Below are 26,808 nucleotides of genomic sequence, written 5' to 3' on the forward strand. Positions count from 1 at the left end.
TTTGCTTGAAAACAAGTCCTATGGACTAAAAACTCTGTGGGCTTATTACGTACCAATTTCAGAAGCAGCGACTGTGATATTGTACCAAGGGGTTTCTTCTCTGTCAAAGACCTTGGCAGTCTTAATGGTTCCAGTGTTTGCATCAATAGTGAAGTATCTGTCTTCTGTATTGTGATCAATGGAATATCTAGGAACACACAACATGAGAACATAAGTTAAAAACAAGCGCTAAGCATTCACCAGTGAACAATTTTCTTAATTGTTTACACTTATATACAGGGAGGGAGCCACAACATAATCCTAGCATTTTTGCAAGTAGCTATACTGAATGGTCATCAACAGTCTTGAATGATTAAAGGTATTGGGATGGACAGTTCCTGCTTAGCTTGACCAATGGCCTCATTCAGTTTATGGAAGCAATAAACACATCACTTCTGGAATCAACAGCCTCCCTGAAGAGATCTTTTCTAATGTTGCTTCATTGCATGTATCTTACCAAGAATGCAGACTGGCTGAATTTATGTACAATAAATACTACAATTAAGCTTTAAAGCTGAGAATTGGTTCTGTTTTTATTGGGTATCAAGACAAGTATTGCTTCTGTTGGAATAATGCTTCAGTGCTGTTTTGTTTGTATATTATATGCATATACTGTATACTGTACCTAAGATGTTGTTTCCTTTCAGGTAAACATTTTTTACCATTTCCATTTATCATTACCATCTTCTAAGAGATACCATCCATTTAATCATACTTAATTGGTTCAAATAGCACTAACATATGTTAGTCCAAATAAATGAATGAGCTAAATTACAGCGTGTGTATGAAACAGCAAAATAAGACATACCATAAATATTTTAGTTAAGGTGCCAACACTTGTTCACTTTTTATGAGGCCACCTTGGACAATTAAAGTTATTTTGTTAAGTGAACATAACAGATGTATTTTTCTATTGCTCCACTAATTTACTCCATTATGTATTATACTGTTCCTGAAATCTACTCAAAATAGAAGAATTTCTAAAAATTATTCTGGAAATAAAAAATGTAGAGTTTCCTAAAGCTTTGTCTCTTATTGTTGTCTGTTTCATCTCTAGCTCTTCCTCTCACTTGGATTACAAATCTGTATAATAATATAGTGTAGTGCACAACAATATTTTTCATGCAGATTAATTTAAATGTATGCATACTTTCCTACAGATGGATAAGTGAATTCATGCTTAATATACAAGACTACATATAAAGAACATGGATAGAGCCATGATCAGAGGTGGTATTCAGCAGGTTCTGACAAGTTCTGGAGAACCGGTAGCGGAAATTTTGAGTAATTCGGAGAACCAGTAAATACCACCTCTGACTGGCCCCACCCCCATCTCTTCTATGTCTCCTGAGTCCCAGCTGATCAGGAGGAAATGGGGATTTTGCAGTAACCTTTCCCTGGAGTGGGGTGGGAATTTTACAGTATCCTTCTCCTGCCATGGCCACCAAGCCATGCCCATAAAGCCATGCCACACGCAAAAAGCCACACCCACAGAACCAGTAGTAAATTTTTTAAAATCCCACCACTGGCCATGATGTATCACAAAGAAGTACTTCTATAAAAAATAAGACACTATACAAACTGTATTACGATGCACACGATTTTGAAATACAATACTACAGTCTTGCATGTTTAATAATATTGTGTGAGGGTCTGTACAGGAGAAAAATTAATGCTCTTAAAAAGCACACATATAGTATGATTTACATACTGGTAAAATAATTAAAAATGAAACTGTTTTGATTGTATAGTTAAAATACTTAGCAAACAATGCTAACTTGGAATCTGAAAATATGATGAGAAATAGGTAAATGGATCTCATGTTAGATCAGAGGAAGTAAAAAGCAGAATAGAGATCTCCACTGCCCTTAGTATGTAAAAAATAAAATAAAAGCTACATCCTTCTACTTAGCTAGAGGGATACTAAATGCAACTATCATATCTAGTTTGAATATTACAAACTTAAGAAAGTTGAAGAAATAAAGATCTTTATAAAGAAATAAAGGTCAAACAGGGTGAAGAAAAAGTTATTCGTGTCAGATGCCTATCTTGATTTTCTTTGAAGCTCATTAGCAACTGCCATAACCAAGGGGGAGAGGACATTGGATGGGGAAAAGTGCTGGAGGTATGAAAGATAGGGCATATGGGTGCTAACAGGAATCAGAGATGCCAAAGTTGAACCATCTTCCTGGGAAATGAATTTACAGTGGTGCCTGAGGCAGCAGCTTCCCAAAACATCAGAACAGCATTTGATTGGACTGCCCTCATGAAGGGGAGGGTTTTGGACATTCAGAACCACTACCGACCTCCGCTCCTTCCGACAGAAACTCAAGACCCACCTGTTCCAATTAGCTGTCCTGGCCCATTTATAGTCCCATTTTATACCTCCTGGCAAACATTTGATTCTGGGATAGTTTTTTAGGGGTAGTTTTTAATGCATTTTTAAATTTTAAATTTTAAATTTGAACTTTAACTATTATTGTACAGTAAATTATATGTTACCTCCTCCAGCCACATCTATATCTATTTTTATATTTATATTGATGTATATTTATTGTGTTTTTAATATGACTGTACACCGCCCCGAGTCCCTTCTGGGAGAGGGTGCGGTCTATAAATTAAATAAAAGTTAAAGTTTTAATATATGATTTTCACATGGGTTTTTCTCAGAGCTTCCCTTGTTTGCTCTGCACCAGTTCCCTAGTAAAAGTATATTCTCTCTAACATCTATGGAGTCAAGGGACATTCTTTCCTAGGGGCTAAATTGGGGCCAGCCTGACAATTAGGAATGAGACATGAGAAACTGGAAAATTCATTGGAACAATGATCAGAGTTTATCAAAGCACTAATTAAAGTAAGTTTAAAAAATAAGGGAAAGGGGACAATTTAGAGATATTTTAAAGAGGCAATGATCAGCATTGAACAGTAAATGAATAAAAGACTCAACAAAGGCTGATGAATCAAACATAATCCCCATGGTTATTCAACTGGGCAAAGGAACAATCTATTATTTCTAGCAGAACTGCAAGGCAAAATGAGAGAAAGATTTCCAAAAGGACAGAAAAGTTCTAAGTTTAGATCAGTTTAACTGGTTTAGAAAAGTGAGAAAAAAGTTAAGATAAAATGACAATTGGATGGGTCACAATAGATAGTATGCAGCAGAATATGTTATCCAGAACCAAATGACAGTGCTATGTATCAGTTACAGAAATGTGACATTAAATCCAAAGTAAAATAAAGTACTAATAAAAGTTTAAGATTATTGGGGGGGGGGGAAACCTAACATATAAACATGACTGTCACTATTATATACAGAATTATACCAGAGAAAGACACATACAGAGACAAACACACACACACACACACACACACACACACACAAGTAAAGAATCAAACCTCAAAGTTATGCAGAAAAAGATTTAGAATACGTGGACAACTAAAATACTGAATAAACAATGACATCCTTTTCCTATTTGCATATGACACACTTTAAATATGGATGGTTTGCACATTTGACAACATACAGTACCAGTGGTGGGTTTCTGCCGGTTCGCAACAGCTCGGGAGAACCAGATGGTGAAATTTACCAATACAATCAGTGGACCCGGAAGTAACTTCCAGAATGCCTGCCCCGGCCCTGTTGCTCACTCGCTTGCTCACACACACCCCGTCCGGAAGCCGCTCCATCGCTCGCTCCCCACTCTCCCCGCCCGTCCACACTATCCTAGCCTAATTTGGTGTCAAGTCCCATACCTGGGAGTGGAGGTGGTGAACAGAGAAGCATGGAGAGGTCCAGTGGCACCATCCACCAGACAGCAGCGGCAAGCTCAGGAGTTTTCTCCTGGATTCCCCTCTGTCTTGCCTCCTTCGATCTCCCAAAGTTCTTTCCCCAACATGTGATAGCTTTGTCCTGGATTCCCCTCTGTCTTGCCTCCTCAGATCTCCCAAAGTTCTTTCCCCAGAGTGTGATAGCTTTCTACTGGATTCCCCTCTGTCCTGCCTTCTCAGATCTCCCTAATTTCGTCCCTTAATCCTCCAGTTGTCTACTTTTGGGAGGTTTTCCCCTCTCCCCCCCTCTCTTCATAGGAGTCCCCCAAAAAATTGCCACATGGTTTGGGGTGGTGGTGGTCATGTGACTGAGTGTGCATGAGTGTTGTCAAGTTGGACATACCCGCCCATCACATGACTGCCAAGCCACACCCACAAAATAGGCCACACCCACAGAATAGGTTCTAAAAAAATTTGAAACCCACCACTGTAGAGTAGATATGATAAAACATGTTTTAGCGAAAAAGGAAGAATCTCCTCCCATAAGACTAAGATTATAATTATTATTCTCTTGGAGTTAACTATTGCTGTCATTTATAATGGCTCCTTTGAAATGAAAACACAGCCGGTATTTTTAAAATTCTAATGCAGGTTAGGGTTTTAACAGTAGTTCTGCACGTCACTGTATCAACATGAATATGTAAAAGGTGAACTGAACAGCACCATTCTACATACTTTCTCTAGAAACTAGAATCCATAGGTATGCTCCCTTTGATATTAGTATAATTATAGAATTACCATGATAACTTTTGGATGAAAACTGAAATGGTATTGTTACCGTAGATGACAAAATTGGAATTCCCACTAAGAAAGAAAAAAGAAGGCTTATAGAATATATATATATACAGTATGCAGAAAATATAAAATGCATACCGACACAGAGAGAGGGGGAGGGAGGGAGAGAGAGAGAGAGGGAGGGGGAAACAGTATGATAGTGTATTGCTAATATTTGGCTGTCATCTTCTTCTCTAGTTATAATACAGAATTCCTTCTTATGGTTATAAAAATTTGTTGTATCCAGTGGTGGGTTTCAATTTTTTAGAACCTCTTCTGTGGGTGTGGCCTGCTTTGTGGGAGTGGATTGTCAGCCATGTGACTGGGTGGGAGGGGCTTGGCAGTCATGTGACTGGGTGAGCGTGGCCAACTTGTAAAATGTGGTGAAACTCACTTAACAACTCTCTTGCTTAGAAACCAAAATGTTGGCTCAGAAACTCTGGCATTTGAAGCATGCAAGTCTTAAAGCTGTCAAATTACAAGACCCTTGCACCCCTAACCCTTTAGGAAAAAAACCCCAGAGCTGTTCAAATGTGACAGCTTTAAGACTTGCGGACTTCAACTCCCAGAATTCCTCCTCTCGCTCTTCATCTTGATGATGTGCGGATGGGCGGGGGAGGGAGCTGGAACCGGTTCTAAACAGTACTATAGATTTGTGGAACCTCTCCTACAGAAGAGGTTAGAACTGGCAGGAACTCACCCCTGATTGTATCCCACAACTTCCGTCGTCAAAAATGGCATTGTGATCAAGGATGACTAAAACAATGAATCCTAGAACTGAATAAATGAGCTCTTTTATTAATGAAAGCAAGGGCCTTGAAATAAATAGGAGAAACAAAATGAGTAGACATTCAGAAGTGATGGGTAAGCATTATCTTTCAAATTATACTCCACTGAAGGTTACTGTTAACAACTGAAACAATTACAGCCATCAAGCAGAGAGGCATTTATATTATGGGACTATGGCTTTGAAAACATTCAAATTGTTTTAACAGCCATCATGATTTATCTTTTGTTTTAACTATTATTTCCACTTCTCATACATTTCTGCAAAGTCAGACATAGTACAGTGTGTACTACTGCTTACTGTACTTATTTCAGGCAATAAAAGCTTCAATTTAATAAGCTTGCTAGAAGGAATCCAGAAAATTTTGGAGTTGGGGTGATTAGTATAGTACTAATATGCACACGCACACGCATGCACACACACGCACGCGCACGCGCGCGCACACACACACACGTAACATGTTATAATCAATTTACTTATGGATATTTTAAGACTATAATATTGGAAAGTCAAAATGCCTTTGTATGTATACAGTGAGGCAAAAAAGTATTTAGTCAGCCACCAATTGTGCAAGTCATCCCACTTAAAAAGATGAGAGAGGCCTGTAATTGGCATCATAGGTAGACCTCAACTATGAGAGACAAAATGTAAAAAAAAACAAAAACAAACAATCACATTGGCTGATTTGGAAATAATTTATTTGCAAATTATGGTGGAAAATAAGTATTTGGTCAATATCAAAAGTTCATCTCAATACTTCGTTATATATCCTTTGTTGGCAATGACAGAGGTCAAACATTTCCTGTAAGTCTTCACAAGGTTGGCACACACTGTTGCTGATATGTTGGACCATTCCTCCATGTAGATCTCCTCTAGAGCAGGGATGTTTTGGAGCTGTCGCTGGGCAACACGGACTTTCAACTCCCTCCAAAGGTTTTCTATGGGGTTGAGATCTGGAGACTGGCTAGGCCACTCCAGGACCTTGAAATGCTTCTTACGAAACCACTCCTTCGTTGCCCGGGTGGTATTTTTGGGATCATTATCATGTTGACAGACCCAGCCACTTTTCATCTTCAATGCCCTTGCTGATGGAAGGAGGTTTGCACTCAAAATCTCACGATACATGGCCCCATTCATTCTGTCTTGCACATGGATCAGTCGTCCTGGTCCCTTTGCAGAGAAACAGCCCCAAAGAATGATGTTGCCACCCCCATGCTTCTCAGTAGGTATGGTGTTCTTTGGATGCAACTCAGCATTCTCTCTCCTCCAAACACGACAAGTTGTGTTTCTACCAAACGGTTCTATTTTGGTTTCATCTGACCATATGATATTCTCCCAATGCTCTTCTGGATCATCCAAATGCTCTCTAGCAAACTTCAGATGGGCCTGGATATGTACTGGCTTAAGCAGGGGGACACGTCTGGCACTGCAGGATCTGAGTCCCTGGCAACATAGTGTGTTACTGATGGTAGCCTTTGTTACGTTGGTCCCAGCTCTCTGCAGGTCATTCACTAGGTCCCCCCATGTGGTCCTGGGATTTTTGCTCACCGTTCTTGTGATCATTTTGACCCCATGGGGTGAGAGCCCCAGATCAAGGGAGATTATCAGTGGTCTTGTATGTCTTCCATTTTCTAATTATTGCTCCCACAGTTGATTTATTCACACCAAGCTGCTTGCCTATTGCAGATTCAGTCTTCCCAGCCTGGTGCAGGTCTACAATTTTGTTTCTGGTGTCCTTTGACAGCTCTTTGGTCTTCACCATAGTGCAGTTTGGAGTGTGCCTGTTTGAGGTTATGGACAGGTGTCTTTTATACTGATACCAAATTCAAATAGGTGCCATTGATACAGGTAATGAGTGCAGGACAGAGGAGCCTCTTAAAGAAGAAGGTACAGGTCTGTGAGAGCCAAAAATCTTGCTTGTTTGTAGGTGACCAAATACTTATTTTCCACCATAATTTGCAAATAAATTCTTTCCAAATCAGCCGATGTGATTGTTTGGTGTTTTTTTTTACATTTTGTCTCTCATAGTTGAGGTCTACCTATGATGCCAATTACAGGCCTCTCTCATCTTTTTAAGTGGGAGAACTTGCACAATTGGTGGCTGACTAAATACTTTTTTGCCCCACTATAGGTGTTTTCTTCCATAAACCAAATATGGTTCTTCAATGCCTTAAGCATGTTAGAATGGTTTCAATAATTATGCTTTCTATTCCTCCTTTACAGACACAAGCTGTCTATTTTCTGGACAATGAACCAAAATCAATAGTACCTCTTGTGTTATCTGGGGGGAAAATAGACATTTCTGTGTGACTTTTCACTGAACCTCTGACTGGGGCATGATGAACATGAGATCATTAGCCAACTCCAGCCCAGCTTCATGGCATTCAGAAATTGGCTCTTTGATGGAGATTCTGAAGATTTATTACACAGTAAGAAAGGTTAAGAACATTTCCAGGACACAATTGGAAAGCATGGCAAAACATGTTTCTAAAGAGACATAGGATGTATAATAGACATCTATGAAGAACACGTTGTTGAAGAAATCATTTAAAACTCTGCCTTATAGTATTTAATCTCAAAGGCCAGTTATTGGCATTCATTTAACTGATTTCAAACCAATGGATAATATAAATCTGAGTGGATTCAATCATTTTAAGTTGCTTTAATTTTATTTGTTTCCAATGTATCTATTTTAAATTCCCTGCTTCCTGAGTTATGATTTTGAAGAGTGCCCAATTATGAGATGCAATAGTACAGGTAGTTCTCAAGTTATGACAATTCACTTAGTGACAGTTCAAACCTATGACACCACTCCCAAAAGTACTTATGACCCAGTCCTGAAGTTATGAATGTTGTAGAACCAGAGCAACTGATCTTACAATTGACTGCAGAGATACTGCAACATGTTCCCTGTCTATCCCCCCCCCCCCCCCCGATTCTGCACAGGCACTGGGCCTGCTATGCTAGCCACTGGCTCCTACCCGTCACATCATCAATTGCTCACTTACTTTTGAAGATCTGCAGAGGTGGCCATCTCCTCAGATGTTGGTGAAGCTGTTTTCATTAGGTCTTACATCCCCTTCCATCCCCTTTGCAGAAGGCTTTTCCCACAGATGATGGAAGCCTGCAGGAGCACACGGTCACTCCTCAAAGGCTTCCATCCTCTTTGAAAATGGGTGTTGGTCCTTACCTGATCGTTCATTTTCTGGTATAGTAGAGACAGCAGCAAAAAGGGATTTGGCACAGGGGACAGAGGGCTGCAGGAGCTCAATCTCATGCCACTGTTGTCCGCTGGACAAGATTTTTCCAAAGGGGACAGAAGAACACAAGATTTAAAGAAAACAGCTTTGCCTGCATCTGAGAAGATGGTCGCTTTTCTGCTACGTTGCCGATCTTCAAATGGTAAGTGTGGAGAAGGCAGAAGAAGCTGTGGGGACTCTAAGGGGTGGAAAGTGAAGCATGGGATATCTCAGTGGGTATGGGGATGCCTTGGGTGGCCAGAGGCAGGTAGTTTTTTCTTGCCCTCCATGGACTTCCCCTTCCCTGAAGTACCTCATGCACACTTAATGACTCATGCATTTGATTAGTGAATGCATTGGGGAGAGGAGGGATGGTGTTCATTCATTCCACTGTTTCGATTAATGTTACAAAACTAATGGGCAGACTCCATTATAGTCGTAACTCAAGGACTATCTATAGCAGCGATGGCGAACCTTTTTTGGCTTGCGTGCCACAAGTGGGGGGAGCGCAGGGGAGTCATGTGCGGGTGTGCCACACCCATAATGCAATGCACGATCCCCAGTGTGCATGCACGCACAACATGCGCGACCCCCCCATTTTACATGCTTTTTTCACCCTCCCCAGGCTCCAGAGGCTTTATAGGAGCCTGGGGAGGGCGAAAAGAGCCTCCCCCGCCCCCCGGAGGCCCTCCGGAGGCTTCAGGGACCGTCCGGAGGCTTCCCTGAAGCCTTTGTGGTGCTTAAAATGACCCTCCGAGCAAACCAGAAGTGTGGACGGAAGCTAAGATTTTTCAACCAGGTTATGCACATCTGAACCAATTTTTTGAATTCAGGGCTTTCCTTAGTTTCCAATTTTGAAAGGAAATAATTGATTTGTATAGAATCTGTCCAAAATAGAGTGAACACAGACCAGAAATATTTTTATCAAGAGGGTAATTCATTATCAATAAGAAAATATCCCATTAAGGACTGAAGCACACAGCACAAAGAAGAATTTTAGCCAGCAAGGATACTACTGAAATGTACACTGGATATATGTGTACTTGAAGTGCTTAGTTGTACTTGCATAAGTGTGATCAATTATGTATTGTTGGAAGCAGGGGAGTTGCCCTTACACATATTAATAGATGAAACATTGTAATATTTCTTGCCAACTGCAATAATTAAGAATCAATCCTGCTTCTTAATAATACAGATATGTCATGCTAAAGCAAAGAATGGATCAAAAGTTGGAACGAAGTGTTGGAGCAGAATATGAAAACAATATTGATCCTAGTATAACAGAATGGATATGTATGATGCAAACCTGAATGAGATAGACTTTAGTTCATCATAGCTCCCAGGTAAAACTAACTGGAGAGATTCTCTCCCCCCCACCCCCACTATTTTAGCTGCAGGGGCAGGCAACTTAAGAAAGAACATCTATCACTTCATACTAGGTAACACTGCACAGCAATTAGATGAGATGGAAAGCCAAAGGCAGCAATAAGACTGTCCTATGTGCTTCACTAACTTCTCATAAAAAGAAGAGTTTGTAGAGCACATACAGCTGTTTAAAATTTTGCAGCTTCTTGAATTTGGCACATACATTCTACCTTGCCCAGAAAAACAGCTGGTGTGTTGTATCCAAAAAGGAACAGAAAAATATGATTTATGCTTCATGCGGAAATGTCTCCTGCACTGGCTAGCTTCTAGCTGTTAAAAACACAACAAGAAAACCATTTCTAACAGACTAACCTATATGTTGTCATGTTTGCCATCACAGTAGTGACAATAAAGAGCATTACAAAAAGAAAATGTAGACTCAGCTGGTATTGTGTAGTGCTCAATCTAATTTTATTAAAACTTTTTGCATAATTTTAAAAGCATCCCTTACTTCTGCAAAAGGCACTTGTTCCTTTTCATAAAATCCACTGACCAAGGGAAAAAAAAGTGAATTGAATTGACTTTGTCCTTCTCTGCTTTTGGCACTTTTGCCAGTCAATTGTTTTGCCCCTTTAAAGACTTTTGACAGGAAAAAAAATATTTTCCAATCGTAGAGTTGGAAGGGACTTTGGAGGTCTTTTAGTTCAACTCCTTGCTCGAGTAGGAGACCTGTTCTGACCCCCCTTCTTCCCTTGCCAACACAGAACACACTCCGGACCAAAACTACTTCAACAGGATTTATTGCACAGACAGACAGACAGATCCTTGGCAGCAATCCACCACGACAAGACTCTCAGAACCCTCCGGCACAGAGACACGATAGCAGCTATCCAGCATGCCAAGCTCCCAAGACAGAACTTTCCCAATAGTTCCTTTGTTGACTTCTGCAATGGGCGTATGCACAATCAATCCTTTTATAGACTGAAGAGGAGTCTACTTATCAGCAGCTGAGAGCAATTACCGCCGGTAACTGCGCCCTTGCTCCTTGCACCTGTGGGCGCGGCGGTAACGAGCATCTAAGAACTCCCTGCTGATGTCTGAGTCACTGTCCCATGACTCCTCCCCACTGCACCAAGGCATGACATCAGGAGCCCCCCTCCTTTGGCTCTCACCGCTGCTCCATGCCTCCGGTGCCTCCTGGTGGCCGACCAGACTGTCCGATCCCTGCTCAGAGTCAGAACCTTGCCCAAGGTCCTCCACATCCTCCAGAGCCGACTCATAGGGACCCTCACTGTCAGAGTCTGGTGGCAGCTCCAATGGCTCCTGCTGGCCACAAGAAGACCCAACACCATTTCAGATAAATGATTGTTTAGGTCTTTTTGAAAGCCTCTAGTGATTGAGCACCCACAGTTTCTGAAGGCAAGCTTTTCCATTGAATAACTATTCACAACATCAGGAAATTTCTCGTTAGTTCTAATTTGCTTTTCTCCTTGGTTAGTTTCCATCCATTGTTTCTCATCTTGCTTTATGGTCCTTTGGAAAATAGTTTGACCCTCTTGTGTTTGTAGGAACCCCTCAAATATTGGAACTCTATTATTGTGTCATCCCAGTCCTTCTTTTCATTATACTAGACATACAAAATTCCTGTAAAAAAGTTTTTGTACATGGCCTCTGTGATGTTAGTTTTAGTTACCCAGTTGAATGTGGTTGTTTACATCATTTTTTTTGTTTATTTGATTATCTGAGAGAGGAAGATGGGTAATCTAATGAGGAAAGATGAGAGAGTGTGATGTTTTTCATTATGTTCTCCATGTTAGGTCATGACACTGATTGCTTTCTGGAAGTTGGTTAACACAGAACTTTTTCAGCTATTTTGTTTCTTTGTTTGTTTAGGTATTGGTTGATGCCATCATATAAATTACTTTTGTATATGCTCTAGTTGCTTTAATATGAACATTGTTTTATTTTGATCATTATTTATTCTTTATATTTATTCCTTCTGATGATTTGGAAAATAGGTTGCCTAATAATAAAAAATAGCTGCCTAATGAGGCTTGATAGGAAGGCAACACATAGCAAAGAACAGATATTTTCTTGGTCTTAATGAAACAGAATGTGGAGATCATAGGCAGCCCATAATAAAATCACCTGTATTGTTGTCAGATCCTACAATCCTGCAGAAAAATATTATAATTCACAATAGCTTTCTAATTCCTATATATTATTTCAAGAGGGTATATAGCCTATTTATAACCTTATTTTAACTGGAGCTCTTTTGTATTTTTTTGTTTGGGAGCTCATTGATCACTGTAATCATGCATGCCAATTAAATTTGCTTGATTGCATCTTTCTCCAGATGCTGGGGTTCCTGAAGAGGACATTTCCCCCCACAACATAATGTCAAAAACTTCCAGTATATGTATAACTTTACACAATTGTAACAAAAATACGACAACTAATTTACAATCATCAAAAGGGGACAGTTAAATATGTGATCCCATATTATACTCAAGGCCACATGTACATACTCTAAAACAATTGAATAAAAACACAAACCACAAAATGTAATAGCTAACATATTCCTTGCCTGAATAAGGGATGTTTTTAGTAATGTTGAAGCTACATTCACTAGATGTAGATATGTTTTAAAATCTTCTTAAATACGTTCAGATTGGTTTTTGTCAAATGAGCATTAGGAAACTGACATCCTAGGAGCAAACTTTGGAAAATCCTTAGTTATGAAGAAATGGAAGTTAAAGAAGACACTCTACTGCAAGGGTGTGAAGCTCAATTTCACTGAGGGCCACATCAGGGTTGTGTTTGATCTCAGGGGACTGGATTGGGCATATCCAGGGAGGGCATGGCAACCTTGATGTCCCTCATGTTGGAGTGCCTGTGGTGGCCTGAATGCTCTGCCAGTGAAAACGAGTTCCTGAGCTCTGTTTTCAGCTGCAAGAACCTCCTGCAATCCTCTACCAGTGAAAATGGAGCTCGGGAGGGCCATGTGCACAACCTCCATTTTCACTGGCAGAGGGTTGCAGGCAGCCAAAAACAGAGCTCAGGAGCCCATTTTCGCTGGCAGAAGCACCATGGGCCAGTCCTTGACTGTTTCCAGGGTGGTCCCGCAGGCCAGATCTAAGCAACCCATGGGCTGGATCCAGCCCCCAGGGCCTTGAGTTTGACACCCCTGCTCTACTGGAATAGCCAAGATATGGACAATGAGTCAAGGAATACTGAACAAACCTGATGTTGTAGGAATTTAAAAGGAGTTTAAATGGGTGTGAGAAAATGCAACCATCTCCATACATATGGGCAATGGGAAGGAAATGTTTCAAAGACACACTTATTTAATTGATTTGCTATAAGATGTGGAACATATTTTTACAAGTTCCAATAGTCTGCTTTTACACCTGACCAGCTCTGTATAGGTCCTTCAGAAATATGTGTGGTTCTTACTTCTTGACAATGCCAGATTCATGGAGATGGTCCCTGAAGACAGGTGTGTGTCTGGGGGAGGTGGGGGCAGGGAAAGAAAGAGAAGGCTATTCAAGGTGAAAGATCTGAGTTTTGTCTGTGTTGAGTCTACATTGGTATGTACTGTAGTCTCTTATGCACTGAGGTCAGTTAGAGAATCCAAACTACCGTAGTTTTCCAAAAATTATCATCAATATTGGTACATGTCATCTTCATGAATATGATACTAAAATTCAAATAATAAATCTGAAGAAAGTATGAAAAAGTGATAATAACATGGGGGGGGGGCAGAACTGAATCCTACAAAACACTGATTATAAGGGCAAAGATCTATGATGAGGAACCTCTGAAAAACACTTTGCCTCCAAAAGAAAAACAAACACACAAAGATTCCCACTACACCACTGATGTCCCTAGTTCTCAGCTACATCAGGACTTGGATTCTGCAGTATCAAATAATAGAAATATCTAGTAGCAGCAGCAAATAACCAATGCTATGCTTATTTTACAAAAAATACTTTTTTTGCCGAGCTAGCACTTTTAATTTTTTTACAAGCAGAACTTTGTTTTTCACCTATTAATTTGTGATTTTGAAAAGAAGCTGACAAGAAACTCATTTTTTTTCTGACTGCAAGAGCTCTTAAAATGTGGAACAGTCTGTCTCAAGCATAAGGGTGGGCAGCCATTTCTTTGGGATTCTTGCCCTGGGCTGGGTGTTTGACCTAGAACATTTCCAAGATCACTTCTAATATTATGATTCTAGGCCTAATCTATATTTTATACATTTCCTATTATCCAACTTTTTATGAGCACTTTTTATGTATGTTTTTATGTATGTATGTCTGCAATTTTGATTAACACACTTTTAAGTTGCTTAGGAAAACTTATTGCAATGTGTAAAAACAAATGAATTTTAATTTGGAAAGCTGTGAATTAGAATGGTTTGTATTAAAGTACAAACTTTATTCCTAGCCATATGGTTGTTCCTTATAGCTAAGTGTAAAGCTATACCTGTTAAATCTCCTTCACACATGAAATATTTAAAAAGCAGCAACATCTAAGATATTCTGAATATGACTACTCTGAAGCAGTGAAAATCTTCTCAACATTCTATCATAACTTCAGGTTGCTGATCCAAAACCAAAAAGGGTTGATGTGGACCCAGACACTTTAATTAACTGCACCTTTGTTTTTCCATATTTAATTGCTATAGGAGTGAATTCGGGGAAGGGTGATTGCAAAGCTCAAGGAGGAGAATAATCCTCCTCTTCCCAGCTATTACCCTTCCTTTTTTAAGTGGTTTATTGCAACTGGAATTTGACTCCAGAAGAATCTTCCATTGATTCCAATGGACTGTGAAAAATCTGGTTAATTAAGATTAGCTGAGGATGCAGGGACATGAACCATAACCCCTAAGTTCCTGACTTGCCTCAATTTGTCAGTTAATACCACTAACAGAAAATTTGGAAAAGTACTGTTTTGTCAAATGTCATTCATTCTGCACAATGAGGCACATGTAAGAAGAATACGTGTAAATTCCGTGTAAAGCTCAAGACCCACCTATTCCAAGTAACTGGCCTGGCTCAACCATAATCTGACTACATCGCTCCTGACGGGTTTTTTATTTTTGTAATTTATTTATTTATTTAGGGGATTTTTAATATTGTGATTTTAATTGTTTTTATCCATCAGCCCGCCTCCTCCTTGTACACGTCTATATTATATGTATGTTTTGTCCATATTTGTATTTTTATGTGTTTTATTGTACGCCGCCCCGAGTCCTTATAATAATAATAATACATGAAATCCTTGAAGAAAAAATACTGTGATAGATGCTCTTTGAATTTCCTTCAAATCGCTTTTAGCCTGATAACCAAAAGACAATCGTTCTTAAGGCTTTGTTCCTGATGTAACAAAAGTACACAATTTTATTGCTAAAGGAAAGGCTACACATGAAGACATATGTTTAGACAAGTCCTCCTTGGACAGTTTGCTATGCCAGAAATGTTTAATATTCAAGGGAAGAACTCTTGTTAAACTCCTGAAGTGCTTAAAGAGGGAGATATAGTGCCAGTGAGCTTCCAAGCATAATTCAGGATCCTGATTGCCATCCATAGATCCCTTTATGCAGCAGTGGGATTCACTTACCATCTCTACCAGTTCGCAAATGTGAGCGCAAGTGCTGTGCATTACGCCAGGGAGGGTGGGCGGAGCCTCCTGCAACTGCCGCTTTCGGTTCACCCAAACCGGAGAGAACCGGCTGAATACCACCTCTGCCTTTAAGGGACAGGGCTGATTATTTGTGGGATTACTTGTTTCTGATTATGTCTCCCTGCCTGATTAGATTTGACAGGGTTGGCACGAAGCAGAGCCCTATTAAACATCCATTCCTTCATGTGTCTATTTTCCTCCTCCTTATTTGGAATTGTTTTACAAGCCAAGCTTTAAATTTACTGTCATTTTATTCATTATATTTCAATATATTTTCTTCATTATACATTTTTGAGATATGCTCAATCTAAGAGCATATATAAAATATAATAACTATATTCATATTGCTGAATGGTTCAGAATGTAGTGGGAAAATATTATGAGTTAAAAAAATACGAATTCAACTCCAAATTGGGGATCATGGTAATATCATTATAAGCAATAGTAGAAATATTCAACAGACTAGATTTTGGGATTTCCAGGATAATGTGGGATGGCAACAATCCATAATATTTACATCATAAATTGATAAATGACAACTGTGTGAACTGTCTGATAACAAACATTTTTACAATTGCAAGTTAAACTCTTCTTTGAATTCACAAAAAAATGTAATGCTGTTATTATAGATTCATGGTAATTATTCAGTTGTAATCTTGATAATACCAAATACAAAAGATATGCTTTAATTAATATCAATATCTGCATGCCTATAAAAACACAATTAAATTTGGAAATGGATTTTTTTCCATACTGTTAAAAAACTCACCATTATTTTATGATAAAAAGGATTAGGCTTCCCAGCATAAATCTAGAAGGATTTGGGTTCATTTTGCTTAAAGGGTTTATTCTAATCCTACCTTGAAATTATTTATCCTCAGAATTTACCCAGTTAGAAAACGCAACATAATCTTTATTTTAGTTGAAACAAAACAAAACAAAACCTTCTTCTTTCAGAAGTATTGTGTTAACATCAATTCTATTATATTAGGTTAAACATACAATTTGTACAACTATTTGGAGAGAAGCTATACTGAGTTCAGCAAAGCAGAATTCTTAGTAAGTGGGTTTTGGATTGCAGCTTTAAGCTTTTATTGAGGAGAATAAATATTTCTGGAGAGGCAAAATGCAGATTCAAATCTGGAAACTTAACTCACTCCATTTCCAAAATTTGCCTCACTGCAGAGCGCCACACTGGAATGATTTCCTGATTTGTGGTCTCATACTGCCTCATCTTAAATGCTGTGATCCTTATCCACACAGAATGAATCTTTGGAGATTATAACATTCATCATTTACAAGACCTCATATTCTTATATATAATACAAGGTAACATAAATTCCCTTAGCTTAATACTCTTCTACTGAAACAGAATCACTGGAAGGGAAGGTGGAGACAAAATTGATTTCAATCAGCAACACGATTCTGGGCAGGAATGCCTGCCCTCCTATAGTAAGATGAGTCAGGTGGGATAAGTTACAGACTTGCATTATACCCAAATGTAAGCCATGGCTTATTTAACTATTGTTTTTTTTTTAATTAAGGAAGTACAATTGACTGGATTGGGACCACTTGCTAAACCAAAATTAAATGACATTGTGATTTAGTGTAATTTGTAAATGGTGTTTGTTCTGTAGGGAGAATGAGGCAGACAGGAACTGAGGCAAGGCAGGTTGAAGCGAACACAGTCTTTATTAACACTATAACACGGCAAAATGTAAGGCAAACCTCGACCCGGCAAACAGCAACATTTGACAGCTGACAGCCCTTTTTATACTAGAGCTGTCAGACGCTGAACCAATTGAATGGCTGCATTCTCCCGCCAACTGGCTGCTCGCGTCTCAACCAATCAGGGGCCGGCAATGATAGTCAATGGCGTCGTAGCCTTGAGGACTTAACAGTGTTCTCTGAGCTTGATTGTTTGCTTGCAGGTATTTCATTACATAGTTACTGTGGGTAACATAATCAGTGCTAATATGAGATTTTCCCTGCTTGTATTGGTGAGGGTGTGGTATTGTCCTTGGTAGTTTCCTTGTTTGGGGTCTTGTTTTCTTCTTGTTTGTCTGATGTTAATCCCTGCTTATCTGAGTGTTGTTTATTGGAAAGGATCTGTTCTGGTCTTTTTATTTTCCTTTTCTTAGCTTTTTTATTGTCTTTTTTGAATGGCATGCAAATATGGTTTATCTCTATGTCCATTTACACTGTAAATTTTACAGTATGTCTAATTTGTCTGAATGACAAGCTTCCAAGAATACCCCAGTTAAATATGAAACTGACATGGGAAGGTTGTAAAGCAGAGATTTGCCATTCACTTTTATACATGATAATTAAACTGGGTGGAAAATTGACTGGAAACAAAATCAGAAGGACAACTTAGCATGGGTTAAAATATATGAAAAATTGATATACCTAGAACTTTTAAGATGATGAAATAAAGCGAGATGTTTACTGTTTATTATTCTATACAATAGATTAAGGGAATTGAAATGAATATTGAACAGCGAGGTTTGCTACTCATAGACAACTAAAGGTAATCTAATTGAAGACATGAAATACACTTATAATTGGGAACTATTGAGACTTAAAGGCAGAATCACAAATCAGTTTCTCAGTTGAAAATGTTAAGTGGTTTAGTCTGTCCATGCATTATAGCTTTTTAAGTTTTCAGTGTGTCTTCTGACTGATGTTCATGGATGCACCCTGTTTATCTTCTGCCTGCCTGTACATAGTTACAGTCCTTCAACTGTATATTACTGCAATTTGTCAGTTTGGCCATGGTTTTAGTTCTACAACAATATTGCAAAATGTACGAAGTAGCAGTTAAAAAAAAGCCTTTGTCAAACCAGATATGGGACATTGGGTTTCTAGGTACATGTAGTATAATGATCTTAAACACTCTTCTCTTAAATACACATGGGCCCTTTAAGTATATAAAGGATGCTTTCATTATAGATTCTTTTATATTTCATTAATTAAGCAAATACTTGTATGTTGATTTCCAAAATCTAGAAAAACTTTCAAAATGCTTCAATCATTGAGTCAACAACACTACAAAAAATGCTTGGTCACTGCTAATAAAACAAACATGTATCCCCCCCCCTTTGTAAAATAGTATTTTATATATATATATATATATATATATATATATATATATATATATATATATATATATATATATATATATATATATATATATATATATATATATATATATATATATATATATATATATATATATATATTTAAAAAACCAGTTTATATTTGATTGGAAGCCACCCAGAATTGCTTATAAAGTATGCAATTATACGGTGTAAATGTTTTAAAATAAATATTGAATGAAAGTTTTCCCACAATAGGCTAATCTATGGCCTATGAAAACCACAATGGCTGGATCGATAAATGCCATAAATCAAATCAAAACAAAACATCTTTATGAGATGAATAAACACCACCAAATAGTTCACTCCAAAGTGTTCTGCCTAGAATTGTCTGAAAGTTCCAAGCAGAAATAATTTCTCTAGGGATCCTTTTATCCAAACATACTGAAAGTTGGATATCTTCTCACCAATATAATGTAGACTTCAATCTTACTTGAAATATAACATTGAAGATACAAATCCTCTGCATTGGTAGTTTTACTGTAAGGGGGCCAATAATGCAAGCAAATCAATCACTGAAGAAAATAGTGAAGTATTAACTTCCTCAGACAATCTCAACATTTGTATAAGTTAAAAAAAATAAAAAATGTTCCCCATAACCCTCAGCCTAGTCCAAATTGAACATGTTACAGTAGCTACAGTATCAGTTTGAGAATGAACTTGGAGAAGGGATGGAAAGGAATAGGAAAGGTTGGTGACCACTTGATAACCTGTGTTCAATCCATCACCCACTTCCACTGTTACAAAGAGCTGTTAATACTACCTTACCTTACAAGGTTGTTAGCACTATCTGGATCTTGTGCCGTTACTGTGCCCACAGTAGTTCCAATTTTTGCATTTTCATAAACCTCCATGATGTAGGATGGAAGAGTGAACAATGGTGCCTCATCCACATTTCCAACAACGATCTTCAACATAGTCACATCTTTAAAGGGTCCTAAATGTGAGAAGCGGAAATCGAGGTGGGTATTTGCTCCTTCTATGCTAAGAGTATAGGATTTCTTTTTTTCATAGTTGAGTGGCTGTGGGAAGAAAAAATAATGTTGCATTACTATGGAGAGGTTTTTCTTTTTTAATTCTCAGTATAAAATGCAGTTTTTTCCATTACCTTACGTGCATTGCCATGTATGGTTATAGTTTCTGTGACATTTAAAACAGTTCTAGTGGTAACAGCTCCCTTATTATAGTGGCAACCACTCACTAATTTGTGCTAGATTTATAGTACTCTTTTTGTTAATACTTCTTTTAGTTTAAAAAATCCACTTCCTTTGCGTGAAACTATTGAACAAAATACTGTATTTAAACCCACTGTATTTAAGCTGTATTTAAACCCACTGAAGTCATTTTTTTCTAAGAGCTCTTTTGCTCTGACAAATTTCCAGTCTATCTCTTTTTCAATAGTACAATATTAATCATCCTCAGGTAGTCTTCAGCTGCAAATGTTGACTTGTATTTATGCATTGAAAAAAAAAGATACCTTTTTTTGTACTCGTGCTCTGTTAGGCACTTTGTCTATCTTTGTCTATCTTTCACACTGCTTTGAAGATTTTTGCTATATTTCTGCAACAGATTTTCAGATTTACCAACTAAATGCTCATGTGCTCTGTTAGGCAGTGACATGTGGTGGGGTTGGACAGCATATCTATGGGTCGAGCATTTAGTTGGTAAATCTGGAAATCTGTTGCAGAAATATAGTAAAAATCTTCAAAGGAGTTTGAAAGATAGACAAAGTATGCAATTACATCTGCCTTTTCCTGTAAATGAGTTTGAGTGAACCTTCAAAAAAAATTAACATGTATAGTGCTTGGTTACTGGCTCGAGCATCCTTTACCACATAGTTGCCTGCAATATCTTTGCTTGAGTTTACAATCCTGAGATTCAATTTTTAAAAACCCACTACTCATGGTTCTGATATCTCCTAGTAAGCTTTTGCATATGTGTCTGTGTGTTTTCTCCCATGGGATTATCTTTTTTCTGATCCCCAGTCTATATTTTCCTATTGGCAACAAATAATTACATAATATGTAAATTGAATGAGAGTTTAAATTATTGAATAATTTAAAGCAATGTTCCTTTGAACTAATTTTTGACTGATACACATTAATTAGAATAGAGATGAGAGTGGATTATTTTATAATGCCAAAAATTCCAAGTATGGATGAAAACTTTGAAATCAAATATTTATGAAATACTTGCCTCTATTTCTTATCAACATTTAATAATAAACTGTTTATGAAAGTTTGAGACAATATTATTTACATAATAACATTAGTATGTACCAGTGGTGGGTTCCGGATTCTGTTCCAACCGGTACGGTTGGGCCACGGTGTCCCTCACATGCATGCGCGAGGCTTCCGCAAGCCTCCGCGATGCTCCAGTGGCTCAGCAGTGTCGCACATGCGCCATATGTGTTGTGCGCAAAAGCACCAAAAGCTTAAAGCACAGGTAAGGAGCGAGGGCAGGCAGGTGGGCCCTCCAGAGCATCTGGCGCTCCGGCCTGGTTCCGGTATGCCTGTACCGGGGCATACCACCTGCAACCCACCACTGGTATGTACAATACCTAAGAGTAAGTCTGAATTTACTTGTTCACATTCTCTTAACCATATGTCTACTTTATTTGGGTCAAACAATCTATCACAAATCAAGTTTGTTCAATAGCATTAGCAATAGCATTAAAACTTATATACCACTTCACAGTGCTTTGCAGCCCTCTCTAAGTGGTTTACATAGTCAGCATATTGCCCCCAACAAAGCCCCCTCATTTTACCCACCTTGGAAGGATGGAAAGCTGAATCAACCTTGAGCCTAGTGAGATTTGAGCTGTCAAATTGCAGGCAGCAGGCAGGCAGCAGAAGTAGTCTGCAGTATTGCACTCTAACCACTGCCTCACCATGGCTGTTATGGTTGCTTTCTCATTAAGGGTCATTAGGGTCTTAATGTAATTCAGGACCTGGCACTCCTGGAACTACATCACTATGGTATTGGCACTGATTTTTAATACATTGCCATTTTGAATGGATCCTTGACTTTTCCTTCAATCATTTGTTTTCTCAATTATAAGAACACCCCCCCCCCAAAAAAAACCACCCCAAACAAAACATGTTGTGCTGTGCATACTATTCTGTCTGCCACTCAGATCCATTTGGAGGTTCATCAAAAAGTTTGCTAGATCTCCCAGGCTACTTTACATGGCTAGCAGTTCAGTGGGGAAAATCAGCAGTCATGTAAAGCTGATTGATCAAACATCTCCTGAAATTAGCTGCTGAATAACATGAACATGGAAGGCCGAGGCACACATGCTCCCTACAAGGTTGATACTATGCAGACCTCATCTTGGATAAGGATTCAATCAGGGAGGAGGGAAATGAGAATGTGGCTAATATATCTTCATGGTGCTTTGCATATGAAACAGGAGTTGATGTGGTAATGTTCATTGAAAATTAACTCAAGTAACTTATATTTATTTATTTTATCTTCTCAAGGACCTATCTGGATAATGCAGTTGAAAAAAAGAAGGCAGAAGGGGAATTGTTACCTTAAATGCTTGAATTATCAATGCTTTTTTTCAGATCAAGCATGAAAATATGGATAATGTCAGTGACCATTATTTATTACTTATTCTGCTAATCTAACGTTTTATGCAATTTCTTGAGGAGCTGAAAGGCTTATATGCACTGAAAGAATTTCTCTCTGACATTTTCATTTGCACCTTATCATTATTTCCATAAATACACACAGTGGAATATTAGCTTAATGTCCTCCTGTGAAATAAATATTGGTAGGTATACATATTTAAAATATTATTCATAGATAAAGTGTGAAATAGCAGGTTCTTGCCAAGTTACACATTCCTTAAGCATTAGAGTCAAGGCTACCATAAAGCTGAGGCCAAGTTAACCTGCTAAAAGCCAGAGATTAAATCAATCCTGGTAGGCAGAAAAGGAAGAGGAAGTGGAGAGGTTAGTATTAGGGTTCTGCTTCAAAACTCTGATTACAGAGGTGAAGTAAGAGAAAGAAAAGCAGCAGATAGTGTGCACAGCTCCATTCTATACCTACTTTAATTTTTTTCTATATGTCAACTGAATATTTAAGAGGATTGTATTTATGTGTAACAATGGAATGTCATCTTTAGATATAGCAGGCACTAATGTAGCAATTTATATGAATTATTTTTTCATGGGTGAATCACCATCTTTTTTTTTTGAAATTCTAGGAGATATTATTATTTATGCCAGCAAGAATTTTCATGAGTGTCTGGGAGAGTAGGACATCTGGGTTGGAGTCTAGGACAACTTGCTGTGGTCAATTTGCCGCAGCCAACTTGCCATGGCCAACTCAACGTGGGACAACTTGCCACAAGACAATTCATGTGGGATGCCTTAAAGTGATAAATGTTATCTGCCATTATTTCCATTCTTGTCAATGGATATAAGGTTGAAGAAACAGTGGTGGATAATATTTATTGTGTTGAGTTATCCTATGTAACCACATGTTGAATTGTCACATGACCAGTTGTCTTGCAGCAAGCGACACCATGGCCAGTTGCCTGTGCTGGGTTGGCTGCAAATTGGCCATTGCCAGTTGGCCATAATGAAATAGCCACAGAAAATCAACCACAGTGAGATGGCCATGACGAGCTGGCTGCAGCAAGTTGTCTCATTCCATATGGAATACAATACATTTTATAAGCAATTTCTATTTAACTAGTTAGATTTATACCCCATCTTTTGTTCAATTGCTCAGGATCACATAGTTCTTTCCTTCTATTCCTACTATTGAACAACTCTTGGGTCGAGAGAGAGAGAGAGGAGACACACACACACACACACACACACACACACAGAGACAGAGAGACATAGACAGATACAGAGACAGACAGAGACAGAGACACACACACAAAGAGAATGATTTGGCCATAAATAAATAATCCAATGCATTATCATGGTTGAGGATGGGCTAGCCATACATACATAATTGTAGAATGAATTTTTCATATTTAAAGATGTGCTCATCTATCTCTTCATTTCTATGGCAACCAAAGATGAAAGTTGGCTTGAGACTTCATGTATGTTTGATGATGAAATCTATCAATTTCAATAGGACTTAATGTCCCAGAAAATGTATACATGGCATATCAGGTATAGCCACCGAAACTCTTCCAAAAGTTGCTAATAATATGCAGTTTTTAATGACATGGAATATATTAAATCCCCCCAAAATCATCTTCATGTCAGAATATGACTCCTGGGTTGCCATTCAAAGAAGGGAATGATCCTCATCTCAAAAAATATTTTGAGAGTCCTTGGTTTAAACAATGAATTGCCAAGTTATATAGAAAGAAGATGCTACTTTTTAAAGTATGGTGAAACTGAATTAGGATAGGATTCTTTTGTCTGGTCATGATTCACTTTCCACTAGTCCCTTTTGTATTTTTCCAATTGGTGCTCTTTCTCCACTGGAGACCAGTTAGAGGAAAATGATTTTAGGGTCAACTCCAGCATTGAACAGATTTTGGATTCAATTATGTTCCTTTTGAAATAGTATATTTCCAGACACACATTAGAAACAATTCTAGATTTAAACAAATATCTTGTTAGGTTCTAATTTGCCAAAGATTCTAGGATTTTTAATATCTTTCACAAAGAAATATTTTGCTATCATTTTGCTTACCTTCTTCAAGGAAATAATTCCTTCCCGTGCTTCTTTGTCAGTTGATATAGAAAATATTCCAGAACCATCCCCGTTTATGATACTGTATTTCATGTCTGTGTTTGACCCTATGTCTGCATCAGTGGCCTTGATCTTGCCTACAGCAGAACCAACCTGTGCTGATTCAGGAACATACAGCTGATAATGTTCTGAAAAATATAAAAATATGATGAGGCAGTAATACAGTTTAAGAAGGATTTCAAAATCAACACAGAAGGGACAAATTCAATGAAATACATGAAACATGAATTGTATCATCAATTTATAGTATCTGTTCTAGACTGATTATAAAGATTGTGGGATACTGATCCCTGGAGGAACAAAACAACAAAATAAAGAATTCTAACAAAACAAACAAATTACACATATGTGTCACTGCCATCATCATGCATTCCATCTTTTTATTTTTACCTGGGGATGAAGCAGTATGTTTGGAAATGGGCAACAGCATTTTCTAAGTCCTACCCAAAATAGATATCCAGGCAATGAGAGTTACCCACAGGTATTTTACACCATCCAAATTAACAAAACACAATTGGTGTGTTCAGCATGCTATGCCAAAATAAGGAAATCACATTATGATTGAACATGATGGTCTTGTTCAGAAAATATGCTAGGACAATGGCTAGCTTCCAACACAAATCCTGTTAAATAACCCTGTAAATTACCAAAATCCCACAAACATGAAGTAAAAGCAACAGCCTACTGCTGTTATTCATTGCTGTAGAAATTTTGTTTATACAAGTTGTAGAGTCCAAGGAATAGCAGAATTAGATTATCCACTTACTCTCATTTATCCCAAACTACAGGACTGGTTACTAAAAGTTGCTACTTAAGAGAGGTAAAAAAAAACCAATAGAAAATGTTGCTTGTTTCAACAATGTCCTCCGTGTTTTATTTGCATACCAATAAATCGTGCTGAAATAAAATATGTGCTGGGTACCAAAGCACAATGATCAAAAGGAAGTTAACTCTCAAAGAAAATAATCTCAGAAGATTTCTTTTGTAAAGAGTACGTCATTTCAAGAAGAAAACTTGTAGTGCCTCTAAAATCCCAAATTATTCTGCCCAAAGATTGAAAGAACATGTAAATCTTGCTAGAGCAATGACACCATGCAGCTAAAGCTCTTTTGGACACACTGTAGCCCTAGCTTAATATTCTACTTTGAATGGGAATCCGACAAACATGAAGTAAAAGCAACAGCCTACTGCTGTTATTCATCGCTGTAGAAGTTGAAATTCTGAAGTAATCTTTAAAAGCCATCAAAGCCAGTGGCCATAACAGTTGTTCCTTTGACCAATTCCATAACTTCATTGAGTGTGAAGAAGCACCGGCTTTCTTTGGGACTCATTTATGTTATATTCTTAGAAGTTATATACTTAGAAGTCACGCTGTGTAATGTGACTCACTAGTTTAAGTGTAGTAAAATTTTAAATGAACATAAAGGATCTAAGATACTGTCTTTTGTTTCCCTAAATTGTTTGACTTTGGAACTGTAACAGTATCTATGTCTTTGAATCCATAGAGGGGAAAAAATACAACACTTTTGAGCTCGCATCGTTCTTGCCTCTCAAATGGCCAAGGAAACAAGGTCTGTAAATTTCACTGAGTTAAAAGCTAAGCAATTTAAAAAACCCGGAAATGAGTTCTCCTCCTCCCACATTGATGTGCCTTGCAATAGTAAGAAACTTTACCATTCAAAACTGTATTGCGCTGAATCAGATTATTTCTTAAGAGAACATTTGTGCACCCACCATCTGACCTTAAGATGAAAAGAAACAAAAATGTACTTGCGCTCCGGGGCTCAGAAATCTGCAATTATGACTGCAGTGGGTATTGCAATACAGTTGAAATTAACATTTGGCTATCTTGAGACATGTAGGCTGGAAGAAGTGTGTGTGTGTGTGTGTGTGTGCACGCGCGCACGCATGCACGCAGGGGTGGGGGAATTCAAAATTCAACAGGTTCAGAATTAATATGGTAAATCAAGAAGTAGGAGAAAAGGTTTTGAATCCATTTGTAATTAGCAAAATGTCCTCAGTATCCAGTTATTACTACATATCATTTATGATAAATACATCAAAGGTATTTCTTTTTGTGCAAAACAGTAGATAGTCTTTATTGTCATTGTACAAAATAAATAGAACAAAATTGGTTTTAGCCTCACTAATGCAAAATTATAGCGGAAACGAAAAAAGAAAAAAAAACTAGTCCGTGTGTGCA

At 38.0% G+C, this 26,808-nt stretch overlaps 1 protein-coding gene across 2 annotated transcripts in view; it reads right to left on the bottom strand.

The window, feature by feature from the left end:
* The window catches only part of CDH18 (cadherin 18), a 660,513-nt gene that overhangs the window by 54,617 nt on the left and 579,088 nt on the right, over positions 1-26,808 (bottom strand). For both annotated transcript variants that reach the window (XM_081951851.1, XM_081951852.1), the window contains exons 9-11: positions 24,546-24,733; positions 19,644-19,897; positions 54-187 (exon numbers count right to left, since the gene is read on the bottom strand). In XM_081951851.1, coding sequence (XP_081807977.1) covers positions 54-187; positions 19,644-19,897; positions 24,546-24,733 — 576 coding nt within the window. The remainder of the gene's footprint in view (positions 1-53; positions 188-19,643; positions 19,898-24,545; positions 24,734-26,808) is intronic.

Source organism: Natrix helvetica (genome assembly GCF_964273705.1).
Source record: "Natrix helvetica genome assembly, chromosome: 4".
Lineage (NCBI taxonomy): Eukaryota > Metazoa > Chordata > Lepidosauria > Squamata > Natricidae > Natrix > Natrix helvetica.